We start from the raw sequence: 27863 nt of genomic DNA, 5'->3' as shown, positions 1-27863 counted from the left end.
CTCTTTCTATCGATTGTACTGAAGTACGCATTTTCTGTTTTTCCTCAGCAAGCTCATGTCATTTAGATACATGATTTGTAAATGTAGAAACTAGTTTTTAGGGGAGAAAAAAAAAAACAAAAAAAAAACAAAAAAAAAAAAACTACTCAGATGTTAACTCTGGTGTCACACAATAACCGTATCTCACATCTGACAAAATTCAGAACTGGGTCACATTTGCAGATGAAAGTGGGTCAGACAAAAAGTGTCATTTGTGCAATGAAATACTAATAAAGTGATCAGAATGATGCTTTACTTTTGTGTTTTCAGGAAAAGAAAAATTATAGCTTTAAAACTGAGATTTGGTAAAATATTTCAGTTTGAGCTTAGTGCAGTAAATCTTAGGCTCCCGCACAAATCACCATACCATACAAAGAAGCCCACTTGCTACATAGATAAAAGTTAAACTACCTTTCCTAAATTTTGGATTATATTACAAGTATTTGGCATCAAATCTAACAGCATTTTTCTTCAGTTTAAATGCAAGCATTTTCCCCTCCTTTTTACAGCAGGCACTTAGTATTCAGTAAGGAATGCCAACACTCAGTTCTATTACTGGTGCTCAAGGACAGTTTTTCCCTGAATTATGATCAAAAAGGAAAGAATGCAACCATTTTTAAACAAAAGGCTGTCACTTATCTTTCAAAGATTGATAAAATAAGAACATCTTCCTACATCAATTTATGGTATGTTATCCACACTGGCAGTAGTGTCATGTTCTGACAACATCTAGATCAAAGAAATGGACTCAACAAATACTGTAAATCATCCAACGTGATCAGGCTGTTTCAACTGCCTTCTTTAAATTAACGCAGCTTCAGTTTTCCCCTTTTAACAGCAACGTCAACAAGCAGATTACAGAACAGAAATCTCAGCACAAATTTGTTTTCTTTACATGATTGATACAACTTAAAATAATGCATCCATTGAAATCTATTGCTTCAGTTAACTGCATGCATCTCAAGTGCAAAAAACATTCATTGGTTTAATCTGGCAAATCAAACACTTAAATCATTAGTTTAAACACAAAATACCACGTGATTTCAAGATGGCACAAACATCCAGCAAATACAATACTGCAAAACTATAAAATAAACTCGACAAATCAAAGGCAGTGCAGACACAAGATGATGATAAAGCCAAGGCAAGTAAGCCGGCAGCACGTGCTCTTCCGCTCAAAGCTTGCATTGATTTTGTTTGACATACAACTGTACAAATAAATCCACATCAACGTCCTGGTGCTCAGTCTTTTTGGAGAGGAATCCTCGTTTCCTTCAGTTTTTTACCTTTGGACATTTTCAATGTCATTTTTAAATATACCGTCCGTAATACTGGAAGTTATATTGCATCCAAGGATACATGCAAAAGTCAGTCTGGTCTATGTCAAGCCATGGAGATTCTTAAGTGGTTGACCAGGATGTCAGGCTTTAGCTTGTAGAAGTTTACTGGCTTTAACATTTAAAAGTGTTGCCTCTGGATATACAAAGATGCTCCTCAGCCCCTGATATAGAATCCCCATTTTCATATAGTTTCTCTGGAAGAAGGATCCTGGATCCAGGCTGTAGCTTGTGCACAGTTGGCAGTGGTTCACACTTGTTGCACCTGCTGGTATGTGCATTCTTAAACATTCACTGAGCGGAGGAGCGTGTGGTTTTTATTAGTCTTCCCACTTTTAAGATGAATGTATTAAAGCAGAGGAGTCCCCAACCCCCAAAGAAGTCTAACCTTTGAGCCAATGAACGGTAGATTAAACCACTAGCACCATATATTTGTTTTCGTACAGTGGATTGCACAGTTGGAGGCTGACAGGGGTGCAGTGTGAGACTAGACAAGACTCCTAAATATCCAAAATCATTTCCTGATGGTTTTCTAATGTGCAAAAATAAAGTCACAACTTTCATGCCAAAGCTTCAACAGCTTCATAAACATCAGCTTGCCATGGATTCCCTCGAACCTGCTCTATAATACCTCATTGGCGTGTTTCACAGACTAGTGTGTGGGTGTCTGTCCTGTGTTATGTAGTGCTCCCGTAATGAATGACATAGTAGTCATGGACGTACATCAACACGGCGATGGGCTGTCCAATTATGAGTGAGATCCACACGGCCGCGTTGCCGTAATTTCCGTTCAGGAAGCGACTTACGAACAAAGCCAGAGGAACCTGAAGGGTTTAAAAGGTCAGAGGTGAATGCATGTGTATGCCTCAGTATATAATGAAATGAATAAATATAGGGCCTTACCTGAGCCATCATTCCCATGAATGCCCACAGTCTAAACATCTTGAGAGGAACGCTCACCAGGTACTGAGGAAAGAAACAGATTCCCTTTTTTAGAACTCAGCAGTTGCATTTATAACAGTGATGCTGTAAGCTAGCAACTCTTCTTTCAGTTTCTGTGCATGCACCAGGAACCTCTGAATTTCTGCCCTCATGTAGGAATAAAACATTTAGTAAAAACAGTCTGCTTCACATACAGAAGTAAAAACAGCCATCAAAGGTGTTTGAGGCTAAATGTTGCTCAGTTACCTCATGGAAAAAGGCAGAAGCCAGAAAAACAGCAGTTTGAGCCAGAAATTTGTTCACCCCCTTCCTCAACATTGGCTTATAGAAATGTCTGCAAAACAGGGAAACAGACAAATGACTCCTGGTCTTTCTTTTTATATCTGGGTCTAACTATATATGCACTATTAATGAGACTAAAGCCAATCAAACCATGTGGCAATACTGATTTTAAATAAATAAATAAATAAATAAATACTTGTCATTACAGAATTTGCTGCTCACCTCAGGCACCACTTGTGCACTGGGATGTTCCAGTTGGCCCAGAAGTATGTGACAGTCTCAGAGTTCCTGAAATCAAGAGCAGTTTAAGGAACTGATGTCAAAACTGCAGTGCGATTTGAATCAATATTTCTAGGAAAACACTCTTTGAAACCTATGTGATACATCATCTGTTGCATTTGGAAACACCATCACTTCTACATCTGACAGACTGCACAACATCATATTAAAGTAACAGAAAAATGGAAGAAGCAAAAAAATAAATAAATAAATGAAAGATGAGAGGAGTCACACAGAAAATGTATGCTTGACGACTCACCACCAGTCCCTGTAGAACTCCCGATCTCCAAACTGCAGGAGCTCTGCCACAAAGTTCAGAGAGGAATGGAAAAACCAATAGAAGAATATTAACCATATTAGATGGTTAGGAACCTGGGAGGAGGCAGCCAGGGGGGAGGATTAGAAAAGGAGAGAGGAAAAGGTGTCTAGGTTGGTAAGGTTGAACTACTGTTGACTAACAAATGTAACTCTTGAGACCTCTTTTGAGATGAGCACAGAATAAATTTCACTTTAAAAATGTTAAAATAATACAAAAAACAAAAAAAAACAAACAAACAAAAAACGACAATACCAGAATAAAGGAATTAATTTGAGTGTTTAATTTAGATCACTAATACTAATAACAGATCACTGATAAAGTCTCTGATGTGCAGTCTAGATACTCACAGCTAGTTTCAGCAGCCGCTCCACCATCCTAGAAAAGTCCATGTCCTTTAAGAAGTAATAAAAAAAAAAAGAAAAAAAAAAAAAAGATACCTTTTCTTTATAAGACCGCTCCAGTTTCAGGCAAATATTTTTGACTCTTGCCTTATTGGAGCCATTGTAAGTGATGCAGTGAGTGTCTCTATGTTTATACACACCTGGAACGGTTTCATTGAGTTCTGAACACTTGGGACCATCCACTGGAAGACACAGACTTAGGTTAGGGTTTTTTTTTTTGCTGCTTTTCCACAATATACTCAAAGAAGAAATGTGTTCGAACTAGGCATATCACAATTTCAGATTTTCACTAAACAATGTAAGAGAATGACAGATAAACAATATTCAGCTACAGAAAACAAACTATAAGTCAAATCTAAATATATTTATTGCAGGCAGCATTTTCCGGCTCCAAGGTTTCAGCATGTGGTAATGGAGTAGAAGCAGAATGGTAACGGCTATACGGGGCATGCCAACTTTGTAAATTTGATGCAAGAATCTGCTGGTGTGTGAAAGAAGTAACTGTAGCATCAGAAAAGTGAGCAAAGACCATTGTTATTTCACGACACCCCCGATTTAAATCACACTTGACTGATCAGTTATTTAATGCATGCATACAGTGTATGATCAGCATGCTTGCCAAGTGTCTGTAAATATTCTACATACCTGCTGTATTAATCCCACCAACAACTGCATGAGGAAAAGCTGGAAGAAAAGAACACGTTAAGATTTAAACAAAACATTCACACATTCATCTCCTCGTTTGTGATTGCGATTCATTTTCTGTCATTATAATTAGGTCACCAACTAAAATTTTGGGACCGTTTCTGATCGTTTCCTCTCACCATTTCAAAAAGTCTTCTGATCAGAAACCTTTTGCGTATCCGTGGAGACCGTGGGAAGTTGAGCTGGTAGCAGAGAGTTGGTGCAAAGATGAAGTAGTACATGTCTAAAGACAAACACAAACAGGTCACATCAATGTGTCACATTAATGACTTGATCCTACACTTTCTGACTTTGATACTGGAATGTTTTAAAAAAAATTAATAAGACCTTGTGAGAAACGACATTTACTGGCTATACAAAGAGATACTCCTCAGCCCCTACTTTAACAAGTTAATATTTACACAGCAAATATTTTGACCCACTAATTTTCTTTCTCATTGTTGTTGGTAGCAATGTCCATCTGCACTAACTGTGCAGTCTGTTACCTCTGTGTGTGAGGTTGCCTGGGTAGGAGACATTGGTGTTAACCGCTGACCCGTTGGACTGTGCCACAATTGGACCTGAATGTGGCAGATGAATAGGCACAACAATTAGAATTTCAAGCATCATTCAATTTTATTTTATTCATTATGGTGTATTAAAATGAATCCACAGTAATATAGCTACAGATGCAGATCCAGCTTTCATCCACGGTCAATTGAAATAGCGCCAGCTATTCTATGAAAGAGTTGCACATGTTACTATGCCACCACTAGATGGCAGTATAAGCAAAACAGTGCAACAAATCTCTGCAGGTATGAATCATCTACTGAATTCATTCACAGATACGAGTCGTTTTGTTGACCTTAGTCACAATGATTCAACGGCTCAGCAGTTCCTATGCTAATATACTTACACGAATATGATCGTGTCATTCTTTTAGCTTTGGCTTGTCTGATTTCTCTGCACCACTTGTTGGAGTCCATGTAGGAGTACAGCTTGAGAAACAGCACTGTGTAGGTGCCTAAGGAGAGCACACCACCCACTGACACAGACACACACAATGTACGAGTCACTAGCAGTGTGCAATAGATGACATGGTACATAATAAATAAATAATGAACCAAGCATAGCTGGGTATGTGTACAGATTGACTCACTGGCTCACTCATATTCACCTTAAAGTACTTGACATTATTGCTCTCATTTGTTCTAATTTTCTAAACAGAAGACCCACTCTTGTGTAAAAAAAGAATAAAGCATAAGAAAAAAAAAAAAAAAAAAAAATCATGTACCTGGTGTGATGGAGGTCACAGTGAGTACTGAGGCTGAAGGAAAGATTAACAAGGATGTCAGATTAAACAAGTGAAGAATCAGCCCTGTAGTTTCGGAGATTGTGCCCTAGAAAGAATAAAGGACAAAAAGTAAGCAATATTTTATTAATACTTTCAGTATTTTTTCTCTTAAGGAACTGTGCTATCTAATCTGGATCAGCTTCAGTGTTCTTATCGGATTTAAGAGCAGGTATAAAAAGAGGTGGCGCTGTGATGTTGAATTTACTTTGAAGACTTCGGCAACTGAAAAGCACCTGTTTCAAGCACACATGGGAGATCACAGAACGACAACCTTCTAATCAAATCCACTTTCTTTGTACTGTAAGAAAACAGTGTTATCACATCAACAAATAAGCTTACTGAGGTCGAAGAGTCCCAGACGAAGAACTGAGCATCACAAGTTAAATGAAAATTTAATCCAACACAGAAAAACACATCATATTCGTGTAGGGACTTACCACAGCCAGACGCCGCTCTATGTACAAGGCTGCTAATATGAACACATTGGACACTAAAACACAAAAACAAAAACAGTACTCAAACTCTATGAGATGCTATGCCATAAAAATCAAAATCAATCATTACTCTGTTTATTTCAGTCACGAACTTCAAAAGAGAATTTGAAGAACATTCAAATATGACCTTTGTTTTAAGTTCTGCTTTCACCCTAGTACTGATTACCTGTGTTGTAAAACACAGACTGCATCAAGAATCAACTGTATCCAAGTAAATAAAATCTGAACAATCACCAGCAAAATATATTATACACAGAGGCTCACATGAACTGCACTTCTATGTGGCAACATTGCACATATGAGCCACTGAAAAACTTAATTACTCTGGATCCATTTACATCTTTTGTACTTAAAGAAGCTGTTAATAACCACTACACAGCAATACAACTACAAACCATGTTTGTGAATTTTATCATCTCAATCCTAAAGTCACAAATAAACACAAAGTTGTAACTCAATAACCGTGTGCAGTAAAATTAAGGCTCCGTACCAATGATTAGGCATGCTGCTGGCCAGCTGTAGGGGTCCTTTAAGAAGAGGGACACTACTTGGATAGGGTCTACCAAGATGCCATACCTGAAGAAGGAACAGAAATATATTTTACAGCTATAGGAAGTCATCTCTTAAAGTGATGCAAAAGGCTGGAGCCTGTCCAAGCTGATGTGGAACAAGAGGAAATAAGCTTCATAACCTAAGACCTGGAACAAGCTCATGCCTTAGAACATCTGTACTGCAGCAACAGTTCAAGTTGTTCTGGACGTGAAGCAGTTCTCAATATGTAAGCTCTTGTTGATTAAAACCCCCCAATAACAGCTACATAAATATAGGTGCATACTCACTTTATAATGTTCTCTAAGAAAAGTCGTGCATTACTCAGCACCTGAGAAAGATGCAACAGGACACAATATTAACATGACTCGTACTATAGAAATATTTCAAAGCATATTTTTCAAAGTTGTTCTTCATTAAAAAGCTGCAAAAAACCCAAAAACAAAACACTTGTCTGAATCTTCAACGTGCAGATGTAACCGTTTGTTTATACACATTGAAACTGTTGCTATTCAAATTTGATGAAAAACAAACAACAAAACAAAACACATTTATTCTTATGCTGGAATTTATTAAGGAGGAGGATATTAGAAATAAAAATGTTAGCTGCTGAGTTATAAATAGATTAGATCCTCAGCTAAATTTAGCCACATGTTCCTGCTGTTCACATTGACACCCTGCTGAAGTGCACTCTGATAGAAAGTGTCGAGCAAAACAAGTTTATTATTAAATTGTATATTTAAGTTCAGAGTCCAGCTTCATCTCAGCCATCGGGGCTATCAGAGAGTCTAAGATAACGCTAGACTTTGCACAATTTAAAGAAGCAACATTATATATGGGATCTGTACAGTTCTAGTTCATTTTTATATTAGTCACTTAAGCTAGTTAAGATAATGAGGACATTTGGTGTATGACACTTAATGGGGTCATGCTGCAGTGAATATCCCCACCAGCTTGCCAAACCCCGGCAGCAATGTGGTTTTGTCTGTAGTCCAAACCAGTAACCTTTACTTTAGTAACCTTCAGCACAGAGGAGGCCACTGTAGCATGTCACACATTTACTGTAGCAACGTTTTGTAGAGAATATTGCAACATTGAAGATTTTCAAAGATTTGCCTTTTTCCTGCAGTGGAAACAAGGCCTACTTGTTTCCACTGCAGTGTTTTTCATTGTTACTGTTTGCCCTTTCTATGCACACCATTAAAATACTGATGGGACGTCAGTTTTCAGCACAGGATATTATAAGTCATAGGATCAGAGGGTCATAGGGTTCTAGGGAGGCTGAAGTAACAGTAAGGGCTGGGTACAGGGGCAAAATCTCTGCGCTCTGGGAAGGGTGAAGGAAAAAGGTTAATATGTCCAAAAGCTACTTTACTATAGTGTATGTTATGTTTGTTATCATTTGTAATGTTCTAGAAAATGAAATGCTAATAAATTTTTTTCGTCACATAATATACAGCTATCAAACTACACTATAGAACTATTAAATCAAAATATTACTTCTATCCACTTGTACTTTCTTTGAACAATCTATAATGCAAAATGAACATCCCTCTCTCTGATCTGGTGGATAGTAATTTTAACAATGAAAGAAGCCACTGATGTTCACTGAACCTGGCCTCTGGCAAAGATGCCCTGAGAAAACAGGTGAGAACAAAGATCAAATCTTAAAACAGGCTTTACGTCACAGTGCACTGACCTTGTCAGCCTGTGGCCATATAAACTATTTACATGGTTTACTTGTCTGCAAATCACTTGGAACAATGCAATGAACCATTCAAAGTCTCAGGTACTCTTCCCATATCTATGACCAACAAGCTCAATACTGTGTCTTAAACCATATAACAAAGATGAAGAAGAACTGGTCGCAGCCATCTGTGCCTTGTTAGTAGCTAATGAAGTTTTCCAATTGAAAATGAACAGGTCTGATTTTGGAGAAGGGGGACACCTTAAAACCAACATCTGGTATGCAGCTATTTGCCAAGCAGATGGGTCTGCAGCAGAACGAGCAATCTTCTCTTAGAGGTCTCTATAAATGGATCATGATTCATCAGGTCAAGTCAAGTCGGCTTTATTGTCACTTCAACCATATGCAGTTTAACAGTACACAGTGAGGCGAAACAACGTTCCTCCAGGAACCAAGGTGCTACATGCAACATAAATTTACAACATAAATTAACAGAAAACACTAAACTAGCTAACTAAGAGGCCTAGTTAGCTGGCTAGCAGAGACAAGACAGACTGACCTAACATAAATTAACAAAAAAACCCTAACTATCTAAGGAAGACTTTTTTTTTTTGTTATCAGACAGCAGACAAAGTGCATGTGCAAATGCAAATGTGCAAACAAGAGCAGCAAAGTGACAGAATGATAGAAAAACACAACGTAACATAATAATAAGGTTTTGTGATGATGAGTTGAGGTAGTGGAGGAACAGTAAACATTCCTTAGTGTAGCAGCAAAAATTAGGAAGTGCAGAAGTTAGTGCAAAAAGTCCAGTAATAATATTGTGCAAAAGAGCATTTACAGGTTAGTGTGTACGATGGTTTGGTGGTGTAGGTCAGTGTGTTTGCGCTTGTGTTGATTAGTCAGTCCAGTCTCAATGTTTTGAGGTAGTTGAGTTAAGCTAAGTGATAGTGTGTGTGAGTGTGTGTGTGTGTGTGTGTGTGTGTGTGTGTGTGTGTGTGTGTGTGTGTGTGTGTGTGTGTGTGTTTGCGCTTATCAGTCAGTCCCTTTTTGCTGAGGAGATGGGTGGCTTGTGGAAAAAAAAAAAAAAAAAAAAGCTGTTGCACAGTCTGGATGTGTGTGCCCGAATGCTTCGGTACCTTTTTCCAGATGGCAGGAGTGTGAAGAGTGTGTGAGAGGGGTGTGTCCGATCAGCCACAAAGCTGGTGGCTTTGCAAATGCATCATGTGGTGTAGATGTCCTCAATAGAGGGGAGAGAGACCCCGATGATCTTCTCTGCTGTTCCCACTATCCGCTGTAGGGTCTTGCGGTCCGATATGGCACAGTTCCCAAACCAGACAGTGATGCAGCGCTCAGGATGCTCTCGATAGTTCCTCTATAGAAGGTGGTCAGGATCGGTGGTGGAAGCCGAGCCTTTCTCAGTCTTCTCAGAAAGAAGAGACGCTGTTGGGCTTTCTTGTGCAGGGAGCTGGTGTTGAGGGACCAGCCGAGGTCCTTCTCCAGGTGGACGCCCAGGAATTTGGTGCTGTCAACGATCTCCACAGAGGAGCCGTTGATGCTCAGCGGTGAGTGGTCGCCTCGTGTCTTCCTAAAGTCAACAACCATCTCTTTTGTCTTGTCAACATTCAGAGACAGGTTGTTGTCTTTACACCAGTCCGTTAGTCCCTGCACTTCCTCTCTGTACGCTGACTCGTCGTTCTTGCTAATGAGACCCACCACGGTCGTGTCATCAGCGAACTTAATGATGTGATTTGAACTGTGTGTTGCTACACAGTCATGAGTCAGCAGTATGAACAGCAGAGGACTGAGCACACAGCCTTGTGGGGCCCCAGTGCTCAGTGTGGTGGTGCAGTTCCCGATCCGTACTGACTGAGGCCTTCCGGTCAGAAAGTCCAGGATCCAGTTGCAGAGGGAGGTGTTCAGGCCCAACAGGCTCAGCTCAGGTAACAATCAGAAAATAAGACTATTCTAAAACAAAGCTTAAAAAAATGTTTCATGAACCTCAGAATCAATTTCATCAGATCACAAATCAAATGGTAACAAATAATCTATGCAGGTGCTGAGGACAAATATAAACAAAAGGTATTCTAAAAGTCTCAAAATCCCATGTAGACTTTGTTCCCAGGGTTCAGATACTAGATGATGACAGCTCAGTAATTACACAACATGAGAAGTATTTTATCCTGCCAGCAATGCAGAGGATGGAGTACCAAGAATATTGAGTTTTCTCTCACAAGAAGAATTTCTTACTAGTATTTTGGGCTATTTTCTTAAAAACGTAGTTTTTCCCTGTTATTTTGTGTTAAATCTTACAAATAAAAAAATAAAAAAAATAAAAAAATCATGGAGGGCACAAAATACATCTATATTCCCATCTCTAGAAGCATGCACTTCTACAGCTGACATTTTAGGAATTTATCTGATGGTCCTTGTTATCGAGGACAAAGTACACAACTTACTGAACTCCTAAATATACACACATTCAAGGCTCTGGGGGTCCACTTTACATTTTTACAGCCTGATCCTAAAGCATCCTCTGAAAAACGTCTAAAGTGAACACCATCCGTTGGGTATGTGGTGACCACAAAGTGAAAGATGTGCTGAACGGCAATCTAAACCTTCAAAAACGGGAATAAACCCGTCATAGAACCACCCACACACACACACATACAGAAATCTGCATAGATACATCCAGACAGAGCAATCATGCAAGTACATCTACACACAGATATGCAAAGCACACACACACACACTTAGAGTCAAATTCCCTTTCATGTGGATTACAGCTAACTGGATATTTTTAAATCTAGATGTCTAATATAAGGCTAAAACTGACAGGATTCTCTGGGGCACTGCAGGCTGTCTCTGGAGACAGACACCCACACTTCCCTCACTGGACTGGGGCAGAAGCTCTTGTTTCTAAATGAGGTTAACAGTCCTGAAGTCTCCTCAACAGAGAGGGACATGACATATTTAACTAAAATGCCTGCATTCAGCCAACTTCAACAGAAGTATCTTGCTGTATGAAAGCCAGGTTGGCCAATTTAGTTATTAATGCTAGTAGCACTACAAAGTATAGCAGCCACAATGGTTAGTCTTTGCATACACTGTAGCAAACCATTTGAATTATTTTAAAAGGAGCTTCAGCAAATGTTACTTTCAAATAACTAGCTAGCATTAACAATAACAATACTAGCAAGCATTGTGAGCTATTGTGAATGAAGGAATTTCTTTGTCATTACTAATAAAAATGTCCCTGCTACAGATAGAAAATTGAGTTTTTCATAGAACTGATAACTGTTAAGGATGTTGGCTCACTAAAAATTTACAGTAAAGAAATCACCACAATATTAGATATGGGTCCAGTTAGATCAAAGTTAGAGCTGAAGCATTTTGAGTCAATCTTTTTGGAAAGAATCATCACGAATGATCTCCAGAGTTCTAATTTATTTATTTATGTTATTTTGCAGCTTTCCCCACATGAATTAAAAGAAAGATAAACACCGTCTGAAAGGTCCTACGGACAGTTAGCAAAAAAAAAAAAAAAAAAAAAAAAAAAGTAAACACTTTTTTTTGTTTACTAATACTGTTAAAAAAAAAAAAAAAAATCTACATACCTTGGAGCAGATGACCTACTCAATAAGACTCCAAAATGAAATAGGAGAGACAAGATAGGAGAAACAGTGCCATTTAACCATTGAAAGAGATTCGCTGTCATTATATGAGGAGAAAGAAGTCCTCTTTTTTTCTATTTTACTGTGATTCTAATCCCACAACCTCTTTTTTGTTGCATGTTTTGCGTGATGCTCATTTATTTTTTTTTGCCCAATATACAAAACTCAAATAAAAACTTAAAAGACAGGACCCTTTTACTGTGAGGAGAGAGTGTTAACCACTGCGATGCCACACTGTCCTAAATCACTAATAAAAGGAAAACAATTTGGCAGCAAATTAAAGACCCTCGCGTAATATAAGCCCACCTAACAAAGTTCACTTTTGATGAGAAAGTTCAAACAAGCTCACTGAGATTAAACTGTAGCTTACAAACACGCCTCTTATCAAAAATATAGAAATATCTACAAGAAATGGCAACCCAGGCCAGAGCAAAACCAAAAAAAAAAAAAAAAAAAGAAAAAAGTACTTATGTGGCTAATCTGCAAGTGTTATGAGAGATAACACAAAAGTCGATTTATCAGCGTTCCTGCAGACAACACAACAAGTTAATGTGTCACAAAAAGTCAATGTAACAACAGGTCTAACAGCAAGCCCAGAGGGATGTGTACTTTGTGTGGGCTGGAACTTTTGTTTTGCTGCAGTAGTTTGGAGTTTTATACACTTTGGATGGCTGAGTGGCTGAGTGAGTGAGTGAGTGAGTGAGAGAGAGAGAAGTGGCAAAGAATAAGAATAACCATACATGAGCTGTTGAGATTAGAGAGTAATTCTTTGAGATTTCTTGCATGAGCCTTGTCCAGACCAGTAAGATTTAGGTGAATGAGGGGTCTAACTTTCTAAATGTTACAGTTTTCAAAGCAACGGTGGCATACATTTTCATTTCTGCGTGGACATGTAATGAGGTTTAACTCACCAGCATGACAACACACCAGTTGAGGATTCCTCTGTAGTTGCTGTAGCCGCTGGCTGAGCTCAAGAGAGACTCCTGTAGATTGTGACACCTGCAGAAAAACACACAGTCGTTCACCATTAAATTTTAGACTGTAATCAAATGATTAGCACTCTTTCCTGTCTCACTGTCTCCACAAGCTAAGGGGGGGAATCTAGTTAGGGCAACAGGATTGATTTTACAACTCTTACAAAGCACCGATAACTCAGAGTGAGTCATTTATGATTAACACATTGAGAAATCCTTCAAAAATGACACACGTGTGACTTCATGTTGAGGACCAGCTATGCTGAACTTCCTTTACTTAGCTTATTTTCCTTGATGGACCGATTACCACTTTCTTGGTGGTAATGCACTTAACAACAATGTGGTATAATCTGACATTAAAGTTAATATCAACTTCAAGTTAGGATCAGAGGGAAATTATTTAATTTCTATACCAGCTTTTACGTGGATGAATCACACACTGCAGTTAAAAGGTTTACATAGCACTGCCCCCAATCTATGCTTTAGAAAACTGAAGCGTTTCATCAAGAAACCATAAAGGAACTTTTACACAGCCATAGGTGATAAAGGGTGAACGAGGACAGAGGAGGAGAAGACTGGTCAGAGGAAAATGGTTAAGAGGTGAGGAGATGGAGCAATAACAGCGAGTTAGGAAAACTGTAGAGAGGGCAAGAGGATGGAAAAATAAAGGAGGAAAAAACAAAGTGGTTTTTAACATAGTGCCAGGACACTCACTCAGCATGAGAAATGTGCAGAAATGCATGCAAACAGTAGACATGCTATCGCCAAAGCATGTGTCACAAGAACACATCACTTGCCTACGTCAGCTGGCTGGGATCCAATTAAAATAAAAATTAACCACAAATTAAAATCACCTTCCTTTTACTGGGTATTAAAGTGCCGTATTAGGACCCTGGCCTTCACACCAATTACAAGGATGTAGAAATTCCATGGGGTAATCAAGAAGGCATGGCTTCAACCTAAAGAAATGCATGCTTTAAATAGGTAGGCAGATCTGAGAAGCTGGTGTGGTGCCCATAGGTAGAAGCACGGGCTATTGTTTGCAGCAAGGTCGGTCATACCCTACCTGTTCTCCTGACACACCCTGTATACAAACTCAAAGCTACCCTCTGTTCAACAAGTGAGTGAGTGTCCTGCCAAAGAAGTCTGTTACTACTATTCATTTTTATATTGCTTCAAAATTAGAGACATCTGAGACAAACTCTCCATCGATCTGCTGACTATTTTCTTAAATTATTTATTATTGCCTGGCAAAAGAGCAAACTCCAGCTAATAAAAAAAGCAAGCAATGAAAGTTATGTCAGTTTGTTTATAAAGCTGGAAATAAAAAAGCTCCCCAGACCTGTGCCAGACTCTCACAGATTGCATTCATGCAAGGCTATTAAAGAAATGTAGAAAATGCAGAAAAAAAACAGGGGATGAACGAAGGCAACTCAAAAGGAGGCATTTAAAGCTTATGGAAATGTTAAGATTAAGTGCAACTTTTGGGTTTCTGCAACTCTTTTTTTTTTTTTTTAATGCCCACTAGCTCAAGAACAGCTTTGTAAGAAATAAGTACCAGCTAACCTGTCATGAAACGGCAATTAAGCTACTGGAAACAATGGAGGAAGAATAACGACTCTGGCTAAATTACACATGAATGAAAAGGGGAGGAGGAGTATGAGACGTACCCCTCTGCTAACAATTTACCGTTAACGTCTGTACGTAATGCTGGAACGTTAACGTCAAAGGTTACCTGAGCTTTTCGTTGATATCTTCTACCGCACTCCTCTGTTTCTTCGGACTGTTTGCGAGCTGCTGCTGCTGTGTTGACTTCCCCATTTCTTTCTCCACATTGCCGTTATTGTTCGCATGCTTCTGGACCTTGTCTGCGGCTTTTTCTTTAGCGGAACACGGTGGAGGTTTCTCCCCTGCGTCTTGCCTCTTGGTTTGCTTGGTGCTGGTGCTGGTTGTCCTCCTCCGGCGGGTTACGGGCCCTCTCGTCTCGGCTGTTTCGCTCATTTCCGCGGCTTCAGTCACGCTGTTTCTACCTGCTCGACATTGTTGGTCAAACTGCCCGCCGCTCGTTTGTCCCTCAGTAACTTCACAACAGGAGCTGAACAAACAGCAGCGGGATGTTCTTCCTCCTGCAATGTGAGCGCTGGTAATGAGAGGGGCGGTTCATTACGACGGCTCAAGGTGCATTTGTCAGAAGGGTTGCCAGTTCTGTATTTTCAGCTAACATCCCCCGTTCGTAAAGAAAAAAAATAAAATAAAGCAATCACAGTGTCCTGTCCGTTTTTTCTTTGTTATTTGCAATTACGATACAAACACTCACTTTTTCCTTATAAAAAAAGTTACTGCATAAGAACATTTCTGTCTCAAAATTTATTATACAAAGTATAATTGCCTGTGTCGCTCACATGTATGGACTACAAATCTGTGATCAAGTCAGGTTGCAGTGCGAGTGAAAGGAAAACCAATAGTATACGTCGGTTTGGTCACGTGGTATTTCTGACCAATTGCATTGTAGCTGAGAACGCTCGCTCGGTTGAGTTAAGTAGCGACAGCTGTTGAGGGAAGCTTCGTCGCTGGGACAGGTATTTTCAGTGTTTTTTCACCTGTTTACATACATATTTTTAATTCTTTAACTCACATATGTTACGGTGTAAACTCGGAGATTCCGTTGTCTGCTTTTAGAGGGAATGAAAAGACTCAAGAGGAAGAAACAGAACGGCGGAGTTGTGGTGAATGGGAATGGATCTTTCACAAGAGGTACGCGATGACAGCTAACAGACTTTGTTTTTGAAGAAGAGATACTACATTCAGTCGCTTAAGACGTCTTATTTTAAAGTTATACCGTTTTATTACGATGGCTGCTTCGATAACATCTGTACGTGCAGGCAAGCAAAACTAGACCAGACTAGACTATGTAGCTAATTCTAATTTAATCTAATATTACTGCAGTCAAGTGATAGCAACTAAAAATGTGTTGCTTTGTTTACAAGAGGGCAAACTTTAGCTGCTTGCGTGGCAGCCTGTCAGGCAGACTGGACTGCTTGGAAATTTACAGCTGACAGTCTGGCAGGGAGGAGACGGAAAAGGTGCTTTTGGTCAGCGATCCAGCAAAGCTGATACTTGTTTTGCGTTTAACTCACACTGGCTGCAATCTAAAGCATAGCATTTAGATAACTTTATGATCATTGATCCTAATGGCTTTGCTTGCGTAAATGACTTTTAAAAAAGGCAATGTCTTTTAGTATGAAATGAATGAAGAAACACCTGGTTTGTCTGTGCAGGTTAGTAAAATAAGTATAAATCTTTGGGTTTACCTTCAAAGCCATAATAGTGTGATTTTTAAACGTGATCCTCAAGTCTCTGTCCTTATCCATTTTTCTTCCCCCCTAACTTTCTTCTCTCTGTGGACGCTCTCGCACAACTCTCTGTTTCATCCATACCACTCGCTTTTACTTTGTTTTCTTACACCTCCATCTCTGCCTGTTTGTTACAGAGCCAGGTTGTGGGAGGAAGCAGAAGCTGGCTGAGATCCATCAGGCTTTGATCAGGTTAATATCACAGTGTGTCTCTAGAGTGTGCTTACTCCACAAAAACTGGACATGCACATTTAAGCAGATGAAGAGCAATTTTACACTCTTGAGCTATGTGCTGCCAGTCATGGGACATCCAGATTTGTGTATTATGTTCTAGGAGTGAAATAAAACAGGAAAATAGTTGCTTCAGCGAACATGAAAAGCCTGACAATCTTCTTCATCATTTTAGAAGCCTAAAAAGTGGATCTTCTTTTCAATATTTTCTATGGTAATAAATACCTCAGATAGTTCTACAGCTCCAGGGCATAAGGCATATTTCCACTGGAGAAATCCCCTCTACCTTCTTATCCAATACACTATTTCACAATTAGATGGCACTAATTTATCAACAGACAATAACTTTTATACTAACATGATTGCACATGTGGTGATTACTCTGGTGTGTTCAGGAATATTATGATGTAATCATAAGGACCTTTAAACTGTGTCCTAAAATGTGTTATACAGTTAAGTCTACACGTTTTTGGGTAGTGATACATTTTTTTTTCTAATGTTGCCTCTGTACATCACCCCAGTGAATTTCAAATTTAAAACTGAAATAAAACAATCAAGATGTGATTGAAGTGCTGACTTTAAGCTGTAATTCAAGGGGTTTCACAAAGATATTGCATTAACTGTTTGAAAATTATAGCAGTTTTTATAGCTAGTCCCTCATTTTCAGCAGCTCAGAAGTAATTGGACAATTGACTGATTAGCACTTTCATGGCCAGGCAAAGCCTGCTCCCTCATTAATTCATGACAAATTACACAGATAAAATATCTGGAGTTAAATCGAGGTGTTCAGTCAGGAGTTGTTCATCTGAATTTAATTTAGAAGTCCAAAATTGATGTTGATGAAAGTGACAGGGGCCATCATTAGTCTGAATAATCCCCAAATAAACCTATCAGAGAGCGAACACAGGAACTTTAGGAGTGATCAAAATCATGTGGTTCATCACTAGCCAGTGAATTCACTTGGCAAGATGATGCCAAAACAAGATCTTGCCAAATCAAGAACACTCTCTTTGTGAAGTAGGTGTTTCATTCTTAAGGTCTTCAATCAAAAGACACCTTCATGAATGGAAATGCAGAGGGTTTACAATAAGGTCCAAACTACTGGTTCATTCAAGAATTGTATTAGACTTTTCTAGAGAACATCTAAAAGAGTGGCAACAGTTCTGGAAAAAAGATGAAAATAAGATTAACTAGTGCCAGAATGATGGGGAGTTAAGTATGGAGAAGTAGAAAACCACTCATGATCCACATTATCTGTCAAACACAGTGTTTACTATGTTATGGTATGGGCATGTATGGCTGCCAGTGAACGCGGAGCACTAGTCTATAGTGATGAGACTCTTGATTGAAGCAGCAGGGTTCATTCTACTCAGATTCAGCCAAATTCTGCAAAACTGATTGGACAGCGGTGGGAATTCCAAAAGGGTACTGCAAAAACGGCTCAAGAGAGAATTATTATTATTTTGGGGGGATTCTCTTCAATGACCAAATCATATTTGGTCATGCACATGTGTTCTAGACTTCAGGCAGTAATTTTTAAAAGAATTTTTATTAAACTACTTAAAATGACTCCAATTAAATTTTAGCCTGTGAGAGTAATTTAAATTAAATTAACATATAAATAGTGCTGACCTGTTGAACATAGTAATTTTTTAATTCTACAAAAAATGCATTAGCTGTTTTCTTAGTTTATTTAAATCAGAGGTAGGAGTTTCTAACTGGTACAAAGGTACAAATTTTAGATACTATGAGCAGACTGTAAGTAATATAAAAATTGTCTAATTTTGGCTTTTGAATGAACAGTGATCCAGTGGACATTGAGACCTTGAGGAGAGCGGCAGTCAGTAAAGGAGGACTGCTCACTGATGAGCTAAGGAGAAAAGTATGGCCCAAACTACTGAACATAAATGTCTATGAGCTACCACATAAACCTGGTTAGTATACACTTAACTTAATGCGTGGTTAGTGTTTGATGAACTGCATAAATAAGTAATAAATTAAGTGCTCCTAGTGCAAACAATGCTAGCAACAATAAGGGAAATATTTCTTTTGTTTTAGGTCGAGATGTGAGGGAGAACCACAAAGACTACAACCAAGTAGTCCTTGATGTCAGGAGGTCGATGAAGCGTTTTCCGAAAGGTGTGTGTGTGTGGGTGGGTGGGTGTGTTTTATCTCTAAAGATAGCAGCATAGCACAATGTGCCATTTGTTAAACTGTAACCCTGACCTTACAGCAACATGGAGTTATCTTGTGAGTAATTTATAAACCAAGTTTAATCTTCACAGGAGGAGTTCCCACTTTTTTGAGCTGAGAGTGTTGTTGTATTTTAAATTCAACAGCACTACTGTTGTTTACAGAGTCAGCAAGCACGTTTGCCTTTAAAATCTTGCAACATAGCAGAATGAGGCCCATAGAAAACACTGGATTCTGTATTCTGAACTCTAATAATCCAATAATAAACACTTTCTAGTGTCACTTTTTGGATTACATAAATGCACTGCTCATTTGCTCTTCTGCAGGTATGCCAGCCACGGAGAGAGCAGTGCTTCAGGAGCAGCTCATCGACATCATACTGGAGGTTTTGAAGCGTAACACTCAGCTGCACTACTACCAAGGCTACCATGATGTGGCCGTCACTCTGCTGCTGGTAGTTGGGGAACGAATGGCCATCGCCTTGTTGGACACACTGTCTAATTATCACCTCAGGTTGGATATTTTATTTCCTGATGATTCTCATACTTTTATGTATAGTTAAAATGTTTTTCCAACTTCTGCAAGTCTTCTCTCTGTGCAGGGACTTCATGGATCCTACCATGGACAGCACCAAACACATTTTAAACTATCTGATGCCTATTTTGGAGCAGGTTGATTTGGAACTGCATGACTTCATGATCAGGTACAAAAAGTAGTGACCACTAGAGGGCACCACAGTGTTGGTTTTTACCTATAATGCTTACAGGGAGAGAAACGGCTAGTGTATTTGCAATTGAATTAAAATATTACTGAAAACACATCAGCAGTTGGAGTTCAGCTATCAAATGGTACAACAGCCTGTCTGTCCTGCCAAGGTGTACACCACATTTAACCTTATTTGCGAGATAAAGTTAAATGTATTTTACTAGTGAATTCACCTAAAAATGATATATGAACAATTTGCAGTTTGTTAAAACACAAAACAAAGGACGTCAAGAAATAGCCAGCTGCTGCAGATAATGTGTGATGGACTGCGGATGGGAATGTTTGCAAATCAATGAATCGAATCACCCTTTAAAGTATTTTTGATGTGTGCATGTCTGCAGTTTTTTTTTTGTTGTTGTCTTGTTGCCTGTTCATAATTGATACTGTACTGGCAACTTCCATATTTGCAAACTACCTGTCTACTTGCATACATGCTGACATAAACAGAAAAAGCACAAAAAACAAGACATTGCACTTGGAGAAAGACAGCAGGATAAACAACACCCTACTTCAAAGTTTCAGTCACCCTTTCTGCTGTGCGCTTCCTCTTCTCCTTGTCTGTCTTCTTATCTCTGCCTCTTTTATTCTGTACTTGTTCTTTTGCTCACCTTTATTTTTCTTTCTCTCCTGCTTCATTTTCAATCCCTACCCAACCCATCGCACATGCTCTTTGCCCTTTGCTCCTTCCCTCTATCGGTCCCTGCTTCTTTCCATTTGTCAGTCCCTTTATTTAGCACGCATTTGTTCTTTGTCGCTCAGTTCTCCTGTCCAGTATTGATCGGAAACTTCTAATTTGTTATTTTACTTGAGGCACAGTAGCAGGATATATGAGGTTGAAGAAAACATACTTTTCTTTCAGTTCTGTATTTTATATCTCAAGTGTTCAGGATTTCAGGATTATGACATATGTATTAAAGGCAATGAGTGGGGGAAAAAAGCTTTTGACCAACTCAGATCCAGAGGTTTTCTTTTTTTTCTGGTTTTGATCCACATGTCCTGTGTCATTGGATCACTTAAAACGGGCAGTCATATATTAAGAAAGAGTGATTGTACGTTCTCACTTTTCATACTTGACCATATGTTTAAAATGTGACTTAAAGGCATGAGTCAGGCAAACAAGTCTGACCTTTATTGTGGTCAAATGAATATTTTTTTTTTTTGGGGGGGTGGCTTCCCAAACAATGAAAGGTTCAAATGTGTCTTGTTATTTCATAGAAATTTAGGTGATAATTCATTGACTTCCAAAACTTAAGAAGTGGCCAAGAAAACAATCTGGTCCATATTTAAAAAGAAGGAAAACATAGTCTAAGTTAGCAACACCAAAAGGCCCGGAAGACCAGATAAGACACTTGATTTTTACAAATTCTTTCCTTGGTTTAAAAAAAACAAAAACAAAAAATATCCTTCAAAATATCTAACCAAGTCAAGAACATTCTCCAGGAGGTAGGTGTGTCATTGTCAACGAAACGTCCAAACCACTGCTTACACTTAAGAACAGAAAGGCCAGATTAGACTTTGCCAGAAAACATCTAAAAGAGCTCTGGAAAAAGGAAACCAATATGAACTCATATCAGAATTATGGAAGAGAAGAGTATGGAGGAGGAAAGAAACAACCCATGATCCAAAGCAGACCTCATCATCTGTCAAACATGTGGAGGCAATGTTATGACATTGGCATGTATGCATGCCAGTGGAACCAGGTCACTAGTGTTTATTGATGATGTGACTGCTGATAGAAGTAGCAGGATAAATTCTGAAGTGTACAGAACTATATTATCTGCTCAGATTCAGCCAAATATGGATGCTACTTAAGAGTCCAAAGGAAACTGCAAAGCAGCTGACAAGTTTCTCAAGACAGAGAAAGTGGAATAAAATCAAGGTCTAACAGTACAGGGATATTTGATGATGTTCTTTCAGTCCCCGTTTGTAAAATGTTAGTTTCTCAGGTTGCGTTTGAGCCTCTGATCTATAAAAATGCCTGCAATGTCTAAATAGTTGATTAAATACTTTTCTGTAAGACTTCTTGAATTACAGCTAAAAGTGTGAACATTAATCACATATTAACTATTTTTTAATCAAAATCTGCTGTGGTGGTGTACAGAGGCAACACTGTACAGTATATACTGTTATGGTTTCATAAATGTTTCTATTCTTGGATTTGTATTAAAATCTCTTTAATGTGGTCATCTGCTGCACTAAGACCCAGTGTAAATAAATGGGGATTATTTTGAAATGTGAATGATACAAAACCAGTCTAGAGAAGTCCGAGAATAAATAAATACAAAATAGTTCAGAAAGGATCAAACAGGGCAAATATGAACGTAGATATATGTATAAACAGGGTTACAAAAAAATAATCAAATGAAATGTTAAAATAAGGTAACATGATGAAATGTGCCTTTTGTCTTTAGAGCGGAGGTTGGAACCATCTTTGCACTTTCCTGGCTCATCACATGGTACGGCCATGTTCTCTCAGAGTTCAAGCATACCCTGAGACTGTACGACTTCTTCCTGGCCTCACATCCCCTGATGCCCATCTACCTTGCTGCTACGGTATGGGCGAGAGCCAATGAGGTTGTTTTGTCAGTAATCCAGAACACGTGAATACATGTTGCCCCACACACACACACACACACACACACATACATACACACACACACACACACACACACACACACACACACACACACACACACACACACACACACACACACACACACAGTGAGACAGAGTACTGTGAAGTCATCAGACTAGTTAATTAGATACTTCCTAATGAGCAGATGAGAAAGAGGGGTACAGAGGGAGGGATTAAAGAGGAAAGGGAAAAAGAATGAGCAGAGAGAGCTGACTGATGTGAGAGCTTTAGTAGGAAGGACACGGAAACAGATTACAAAGGGAAAACATTTTGACTTTTTTCATCTGCTCCTCCACACTAACTGCTGCATGCCATACATGCGTGTTACTTCCAGCTGGATTGTTTCTGTCTGCTGAAGTATGTTATGTCGAGAGTGTACACAAGTCCTTTTGTTCCTTTGTGTTATTTAACTGTAGAGTCTGTGCATTTTGATTAGTGGCTTCTTGTTTGCACTTGAGGATGTTTTTGTGTGTGTGTGTGTGTGTGTGTGTGTGTGTGTGTGTGTGTGAGTGTGTTTAGAGGGGCTGGGCAGAGGGAGAGCTCTGTTTGAAGTGTGTGAAACAACAAAGCAGAATGTAGTTCATGTTTCCTCCCAGGCAGAGTACAGCGCACAGCATGGGGCTTTAACTCTTCATCTGCTTATCTGTCTGCAGTGCACTTACTGCGCCTCACAAACAACGCAAGCTAATGTACTATATATGCAGTCTAGTATTCAAGTGTTACCCAGAGTGATCTGCTTTAGGGTTAAAAGTTTTAACTGGTGCTTTGCTCCTCTTCTCCTCAGATTGTGTTGCACAGAGAAAAGGAGGTGAAGCAGACAGAGTGTGACATGGCCATGGTCCACCACCTCCTCTCTCGTATCCCCCAGGATCTCCCATACGAGCTTCTGATTGGCCAGGCACAGGACCTGTTCGAGAAGTACCCTCCATCATTACTGGCCAAGCGGGCAGCACTGCAGTCTCGCAAGAGGTGAGGGCACACCATTTTAATAAAGTTGTTAATTGGGCATTACTATCCCCTCAACCCACTCCTCCCTAAGCCAGGTTCTGCAGGAGGTTTCTTCCTGTGTAAAGGGAGTTTTTCCTTCCCACTGTCGCCAAGTGCTTGTTCATAGGGGGTCATCTAAACTCTGTATTATTTTAGAGTTTCTATCTTACAATATGGTAAAGCCCCTTGAAGTAACTGTTGTTGTTATTTGGTGCTTTGTAAATAAAATAGAATTTAATTGAATATTTAATAAATGCAGAAAATGCATGTAATGTAATGTCATTCCTTCAACAACTGAGAGTTGATGCTCAATAAGCACATCGTGACTGGCTCGGTGGTGCTGCTAACACACACAGGACATTTAGTGTGTGTGTGTGTGTGTGTGTGTGTGTGTGTGAGAGATTCTGTGTGACCATTTTTCACATTTTTAAACTTTTTAGGGGGTAGTCTTAGAGGCATGATAACAGTCTCCTTTTCAGTGTGTATCCTCAGCCATCAGTCGCTTTCTGCCTGTCAGTGTCCTTCGGTGTGGCTCATACAGTCATTGTTTAGGGCATGAAGTGACACAAGGCCTTGACTGACACACTGAAAGATACTGTCTCACCATACATTACCCTCTGAGCTTCCTATACACATGAGATATTGAGTTAGCAGTTCTCTGAAATTGTCTACCACTCACTTCCTCGCCTGTCTTTTTCCATCACTTTATTCATCAGACCATCTTTTCACATCATTCCAGTTATCCATGCTTCACCTTAGACCTGCCTCTGTTCTCCATCACTGACTAAATCTCCCTCTACTTTCCTTCTCTTCCTCTGCTTTCTTTAGCCGGTCCATCAGCACCTTCCAGGCATTTCAGCTCTCCACCCTCCACCAGAGGCCGGACTCTGTTCTCCAGCGTCTCACAAAGGCCCAGGGCTCCACCACCTCCAGACACGGTAAAAATAGCCTCTGTAATCTTATTACTGACTCTGAAGGAGGTCTTCACACATACAGAGTACAGACATGTAGATGGTTATGGTAAAAGTAAATTCTTTGAAGTTGGCATAATAATAATAATAATAATAATAATAATAATAATAATAATAATAATAATATTATCAACTGTGGAACTGTATGAAGAAAATTTGTTGGATGTTGGATCCTCAGTTTGTTACATTTGTTTTTTCCACCTCATGTAAACACAATTCTTCAAAACAAGGCAACAGCAAATATGCCATCGCCCACAATCTCTGCACCTCCCTTTGGGCCAATCAATAACAAGTAAACAAATACTGTAGCACCCCCATCAGACCAATCAAGTGCAAATTTGAATATGGCAGAACAGAACAAAAAGATGCATTATTCCCGTAGGTTTTTAGCAGCTTGTATAAGATGAACACGCAATCACAAACATGTTGTATCATTCCCCTCAGACTAAGCAGAGTAATATTAAAGCTTATTTACACAATTCCCCATAGTTTCATCAAAATTCAATTACAAGTGAGATGAAATGCATAACGGACACACAGAGGGCCGATCTATAGAACCTTCTTCTCTGCCTCTCATTAACTATGAAAAATCGTCCTTCACCTTGTAAGCAGTGGTTTTACAACACTATTGTAACTCAAGTCCAATTTTAGCTGATTTCATTGATCAAAGATATACCATGTGTTTGAAATCTTGGGGGGTGGGATTGCCTTTCTTTAGTATTTGCCGTTTTTAATTGATTCAAATTGCAGCCACAAAGGATTCAACAAAAATGGTGGATAGACACACTGGGAGTGATGGAAAAGGCAAAAAAAAGTCAGAAGTCAGTCTGTTTATTAACACTGGCTTTCCATTTTGGTGCAGTGTTATAGGATTGTGCTGCATAACTATAGATGCAAAACACTTGAAACTTTCACCCAGAGGTGCCAATAAAAACTGACTTCATGTCTGTGTTTAATCACTCTTTAACACAGCCACCTCTAGCTGTGGTTGGCACTGCAAATGTATAGAAAAGCTGTTTTACCTTTGTTCGGTTAAATTTGCCGCTCAGAACATTGAATTCCCAGAGCGGTTGTTATATACATGCCAATTTAAAGAGAGATCTACGGTTAAATACGTGTGACATCACCACCACCCAACAGTTTTATAAAATGAAACAAAACTGAGAAGTTTAAAATTCCACACACGAGGTCTGTGTTTAAATGTTAAATAATGCACTATTAATGCAGCCTGGCAGGAAACCTCCACGAAGCTTAAAATATTCAATTTTCGCTTAAAGTGTTTTTTGATTTGTGTTGATTTAACTCCATGGACATTTTTAGAAGATGTAGTCTGTTTGTTAGTGCTGAAGGGTGAACCTAATATTTAAAATAGTAGTAAAAAAAAAGTCAAACTACAGCATCCAAAATAATCATAAGACTGAAGCAGCTCCTTTCTAAATTTTACAAAACCGAAATATTGCAGTTTTTGTGCTCCTCCTTATTCTGTGCTCGCAACCTCCTGACACGCAGGCCTGGAAGCTGCGTTGCCCGGGGACCGAGGCCAGCTGTGGAGGAGGGGAAACAGGATGGTGAAGATGGCAGTGTGGGGGCTGTCCGCGACACTCGGGGCAGCCGTGTTCGCTGTGGCTCAGACCGCCATGGACTGGGGACCTGAGGCATTACTTCAACTGTTCTGACGTGGCGGTGGCGGTGGTGGGAATACAGACTATTCAGCAAGAACACTGACACATGCAGTATAGGTGCACATTTTTACAAACTTGAAGCTTATCTTGAGATGGTGAAGAAAATGAGGAGGAACAATATTGGTGCCAAACAGGTTGTTGCCACTAAACCACGTTGAACAAGCATGCTGCTTGTTTTCTATAATTCAGCCTCAGGATTCTTGTACACGTGTGTGTGTGTGTGTGTGTGTGTGTGTGTGTGTGTGTGTGTGTGTGTGAGCAGGATACCTGAAGTAGAAAGCCAAACCGGTGACAAAGAGATGAAGGTCACAAATGGGTGCAAAGCAAAAGGGTTAGTTGTCATTTTGTGGCTCTTACAGTCTGGGTGACTTGCTCCTATATAGGAGGGGATTATGCATGTCCCCCTGTCAGCGGCCCTTTACATAAGGATCCGTCCGTGCACGTGAAACACTAACACATTTTTGCTGTTTCAGGCTGCTGCTATCTATTTCTTGTCAGCTGACTATTTTGCTGATACTTGTTTTTAGTTCGTCCTGCCCGGTTTGTGTATTTCTGTTAAAGTGTTTCATTTGCTTTTTAGATCAGCAGCAATATCTGAGAGCCAAAAGTGCCCAAAGCCAGCACAGTGACACATGAGTACAAATTATTAAAGAGCGGCGTTTTCTGCTAAAAGCTTCTAGTTACTAGCAAAGAAGGGAAGTGAAAGAGAAAGATGGAGCGATGGAGGTGGAGATTTTTCTTGTGAGCCTTGTATTAATTGCTTTACTCCAGGTGGCAGCCAGTTAAATTTACAGTAGAGCGTGACACACCAAATGAGCTTTTGCGCTATCAAAATATGAATGTTGCACTCAGTAACAAGGGTCGCTTTATGCAAGCAGTGATACTTTTTGGAAAATCATTTAGCAGGAGGTATTGAAGCAGTTTTTTTATGTTTTCAGTTGCAGTTTTGCTGCTGCTTGCTGCCCACCGCACTGAGTGAATATGGGGAAGAAACCAGTACTTTTACATTCCTAAAATATTTAGCAGGTTTGCGCTGACATCCACCCCGAACAGCCATCACTAGAGCAAAAATACCTCATCTTCATCTTTCTGCAGCTTAAAAATGACTGTTTAGCTTTAATCAGTGGACAATTTGAACAATTTCTGTAACTGAAAGATTTTTACGTAAATATATTTGTTTGTGCATCTCCCCGAATAGCAACACACATACTTAGATGCTGTTAATGCCAAAGCTAATCACAGAGTTTCATAGCCTGAAAAGCGAATATTAATAATAGAGGCCGCTTCCACCTGAGGTACACGCGTGGGTGTGTGAGGGGTTTCCTTCCAAACAGCGATGCATGCTCTCTGTTAGACTTAAATAATGAATAATTAATCAGCTTTTACAAGCATGTACCGAAGCTTCGCTGAAGTCACAACACTCCCCAGCCACCCAGCCTATCCCCGCTGCTTCCTCTGTCATCAGATATGAATGTATCACATGTTTGCACAGCTCGCCGTGCAGTCTGCCCTGTTGATTTCTTCTGCGTGTGAAGTCAGCCGTGCACAATCAGTTGTGTCTACAGTTTCACTGTAGTAAATTAGAGCTTCTGAGCCCCAAGCATTCATCACGATGAGATAAGTTAATATATATATATATATATATATATATATATATATATATATATATATATATATATATATATATATATATATATATATATATATATATATATATATATATATATATATATATATATATATATATATATATGAATTAAAAAATAAATCAGAGGAAAATACCCCACAAACTGTTGACTGGGTCTGCAAGTCAGTCGGTAATCCTGTGCTGGTTGATCAAATAGCCTGAGCTGTACATTTGATTGTCCAGTATAAATGCATTAAATGTGCACTTGTGCAAAAAGCGAGAAATGGGAAATGTTAGCTTTAGTTGCAGGCCAGTTTTGTTTCTTTTAAAAATGTTTGGGTCGTCTGTGTTTTTATCTATTAATGTTTTGTTTCATTCTGTGCCTCATTAACAGTCAAATTGTT

General features: G+C 39.2%; 2 protein-coding genes across 3 annotated transcripts; one reads left to right on the top strand and one right to left on the bottom strand.

Moving 5' to 3' along the window:
• Positions 1-108: 108 nt before the first annotated feature.
• On the bottom strand, positions 109-15423 carry dgat1a (diacylglycerol O-acyltransferase 1a). The gene is made up of 17 exons (XM_004549245.4): positions 14751-15423; positions 12953-13040; positions 6971-7011; positions 6622-6707; positions 6075-6127; positions 5578-5683; positions 5200-5328; positions 4790-4864; positions 4424-4527; positions 4245-4283; positions 3740-3781; positions 3546-3590; positions 3139-3251; positions 2823-2888; positions 2565-2652; positions 2280-2342; positions 109-2200 (listed from the first exon to the last, which is right to left on the bottom strand). Exons 1-17 carry the CDS (start codon positions 15014-15016, stop codon positions 2054-2056), a joined length of 1551 nt encoding a protein of 516 aa, XP_004549302.3. The 5' UTR covers positions 15017-15423; the 3' UTR covers positions 109-2053.
• Positions 15424-15496: 73 nt separating this feature from the next.
• Positions 15497-25995, top strand: zgc:63863 (TBC1 domain family member 20). Of its 2 annotated transcripts, none has more exons than XM_004549244.6 (11): positions 15497-15594; positions 15695-15769; positions 16506-16560; positions 18403-18533; positions 18658-18738; positions 19119-19305; positions 19394-19495; positions 21969-22110; positions 22977-23161; positions 24008-24117; positions 25660-25995. In XM_004549244.6, the coding sequence occupies exons 2-11, from the start codon at positions 15700-15702 to the stop codon at positions 25824-25826; spliced, it is 1230 nt and encodes a 409-aa protein (XP_004549301.2). In that variant the 5' UTR covers positions 15497-15594; positions 15695-15699; the 3' UTR covers positions 25827-25995. The 2 variants fall into 2 exon arrangements, with proteins under 2 accessions (XP_004549301.2, XP_076735093.1); XM_076878978.1 differs by having other exon boundaries at positions 18658-18756.
• The last annotated feature ends 1868 nt before the right edge of the window (positions 25996-27863 follow it).

The sequence above is a fragment of the Maylandia zebra genome, linkage group LG22 (assembly GCF_041146795.1).
Source record: "Maylandia zebra isolate NMK-2024a linkage group LG22, Mzebra_GT3a, whole genome shotgun sequence".
Taxonomy (NCBI): domain Eukaryota; kingdom Metazoa; phylum Chordata; class Actinopteri; order Cichliformes; family Cichlidae; genus Maylandia; species Maylandia zebra.
This window is presented reverse-complemented; position numbering and strand designations above follow the sequence as displayed.

What these genes read in the sequence shown, in the direction of transcription:
- dgat1a (XM_004549245.4), bottom strand. Translation starts at nt 15,016, where the DNA reads ATGAGCGAAACAGCCGAGACGAGAGGGCCCGTAACCCGCCGGAGGAGG. An exon ending in GATATCAACGAAAAGCTCAG is followed by an intron (nt 13,041 to 14,750) that starts GTAACCTTTGAC and finishes GTTTTTCTGCAG; the next exon opens with GTGTCACAATCTACAGGAGT. An exon ending in TCATGGGAATGATGGCTCAG is followed by an intron (nt 2,201 to 2,279) that starts GTAAGGCCCTAT and finishes TAAACCCTTCAG; the next exon opens with GTTCCTCTGGCTTTGTTCGT.
- zgc:63863 (XM_076878978.1), top strand. Translation starts at nt 15,700, where the DNA reads ATGAAAAGACTCAAGAGGAAGAAACAGAACGGCGGAGTTGTGGTGAAT. An exon ending in ATCCATCAGGCTTTGATCAG is followed by an intron (nt 16,561 to 18,402) that starts GTTAATATCACA and finishes TTGAATGAACAG; the next exon opens with TGATCCAGTGGACATTGAGA. An exon ending in CCATCTACCTTGCTGCTACG is followed by an intron (nt 22,111 to 22,976) that starts GTATGGGCGAGA and finishes TCTTCTCCTCAG; the next exon opens with ATTGTGTTGCACAGAGAAAA.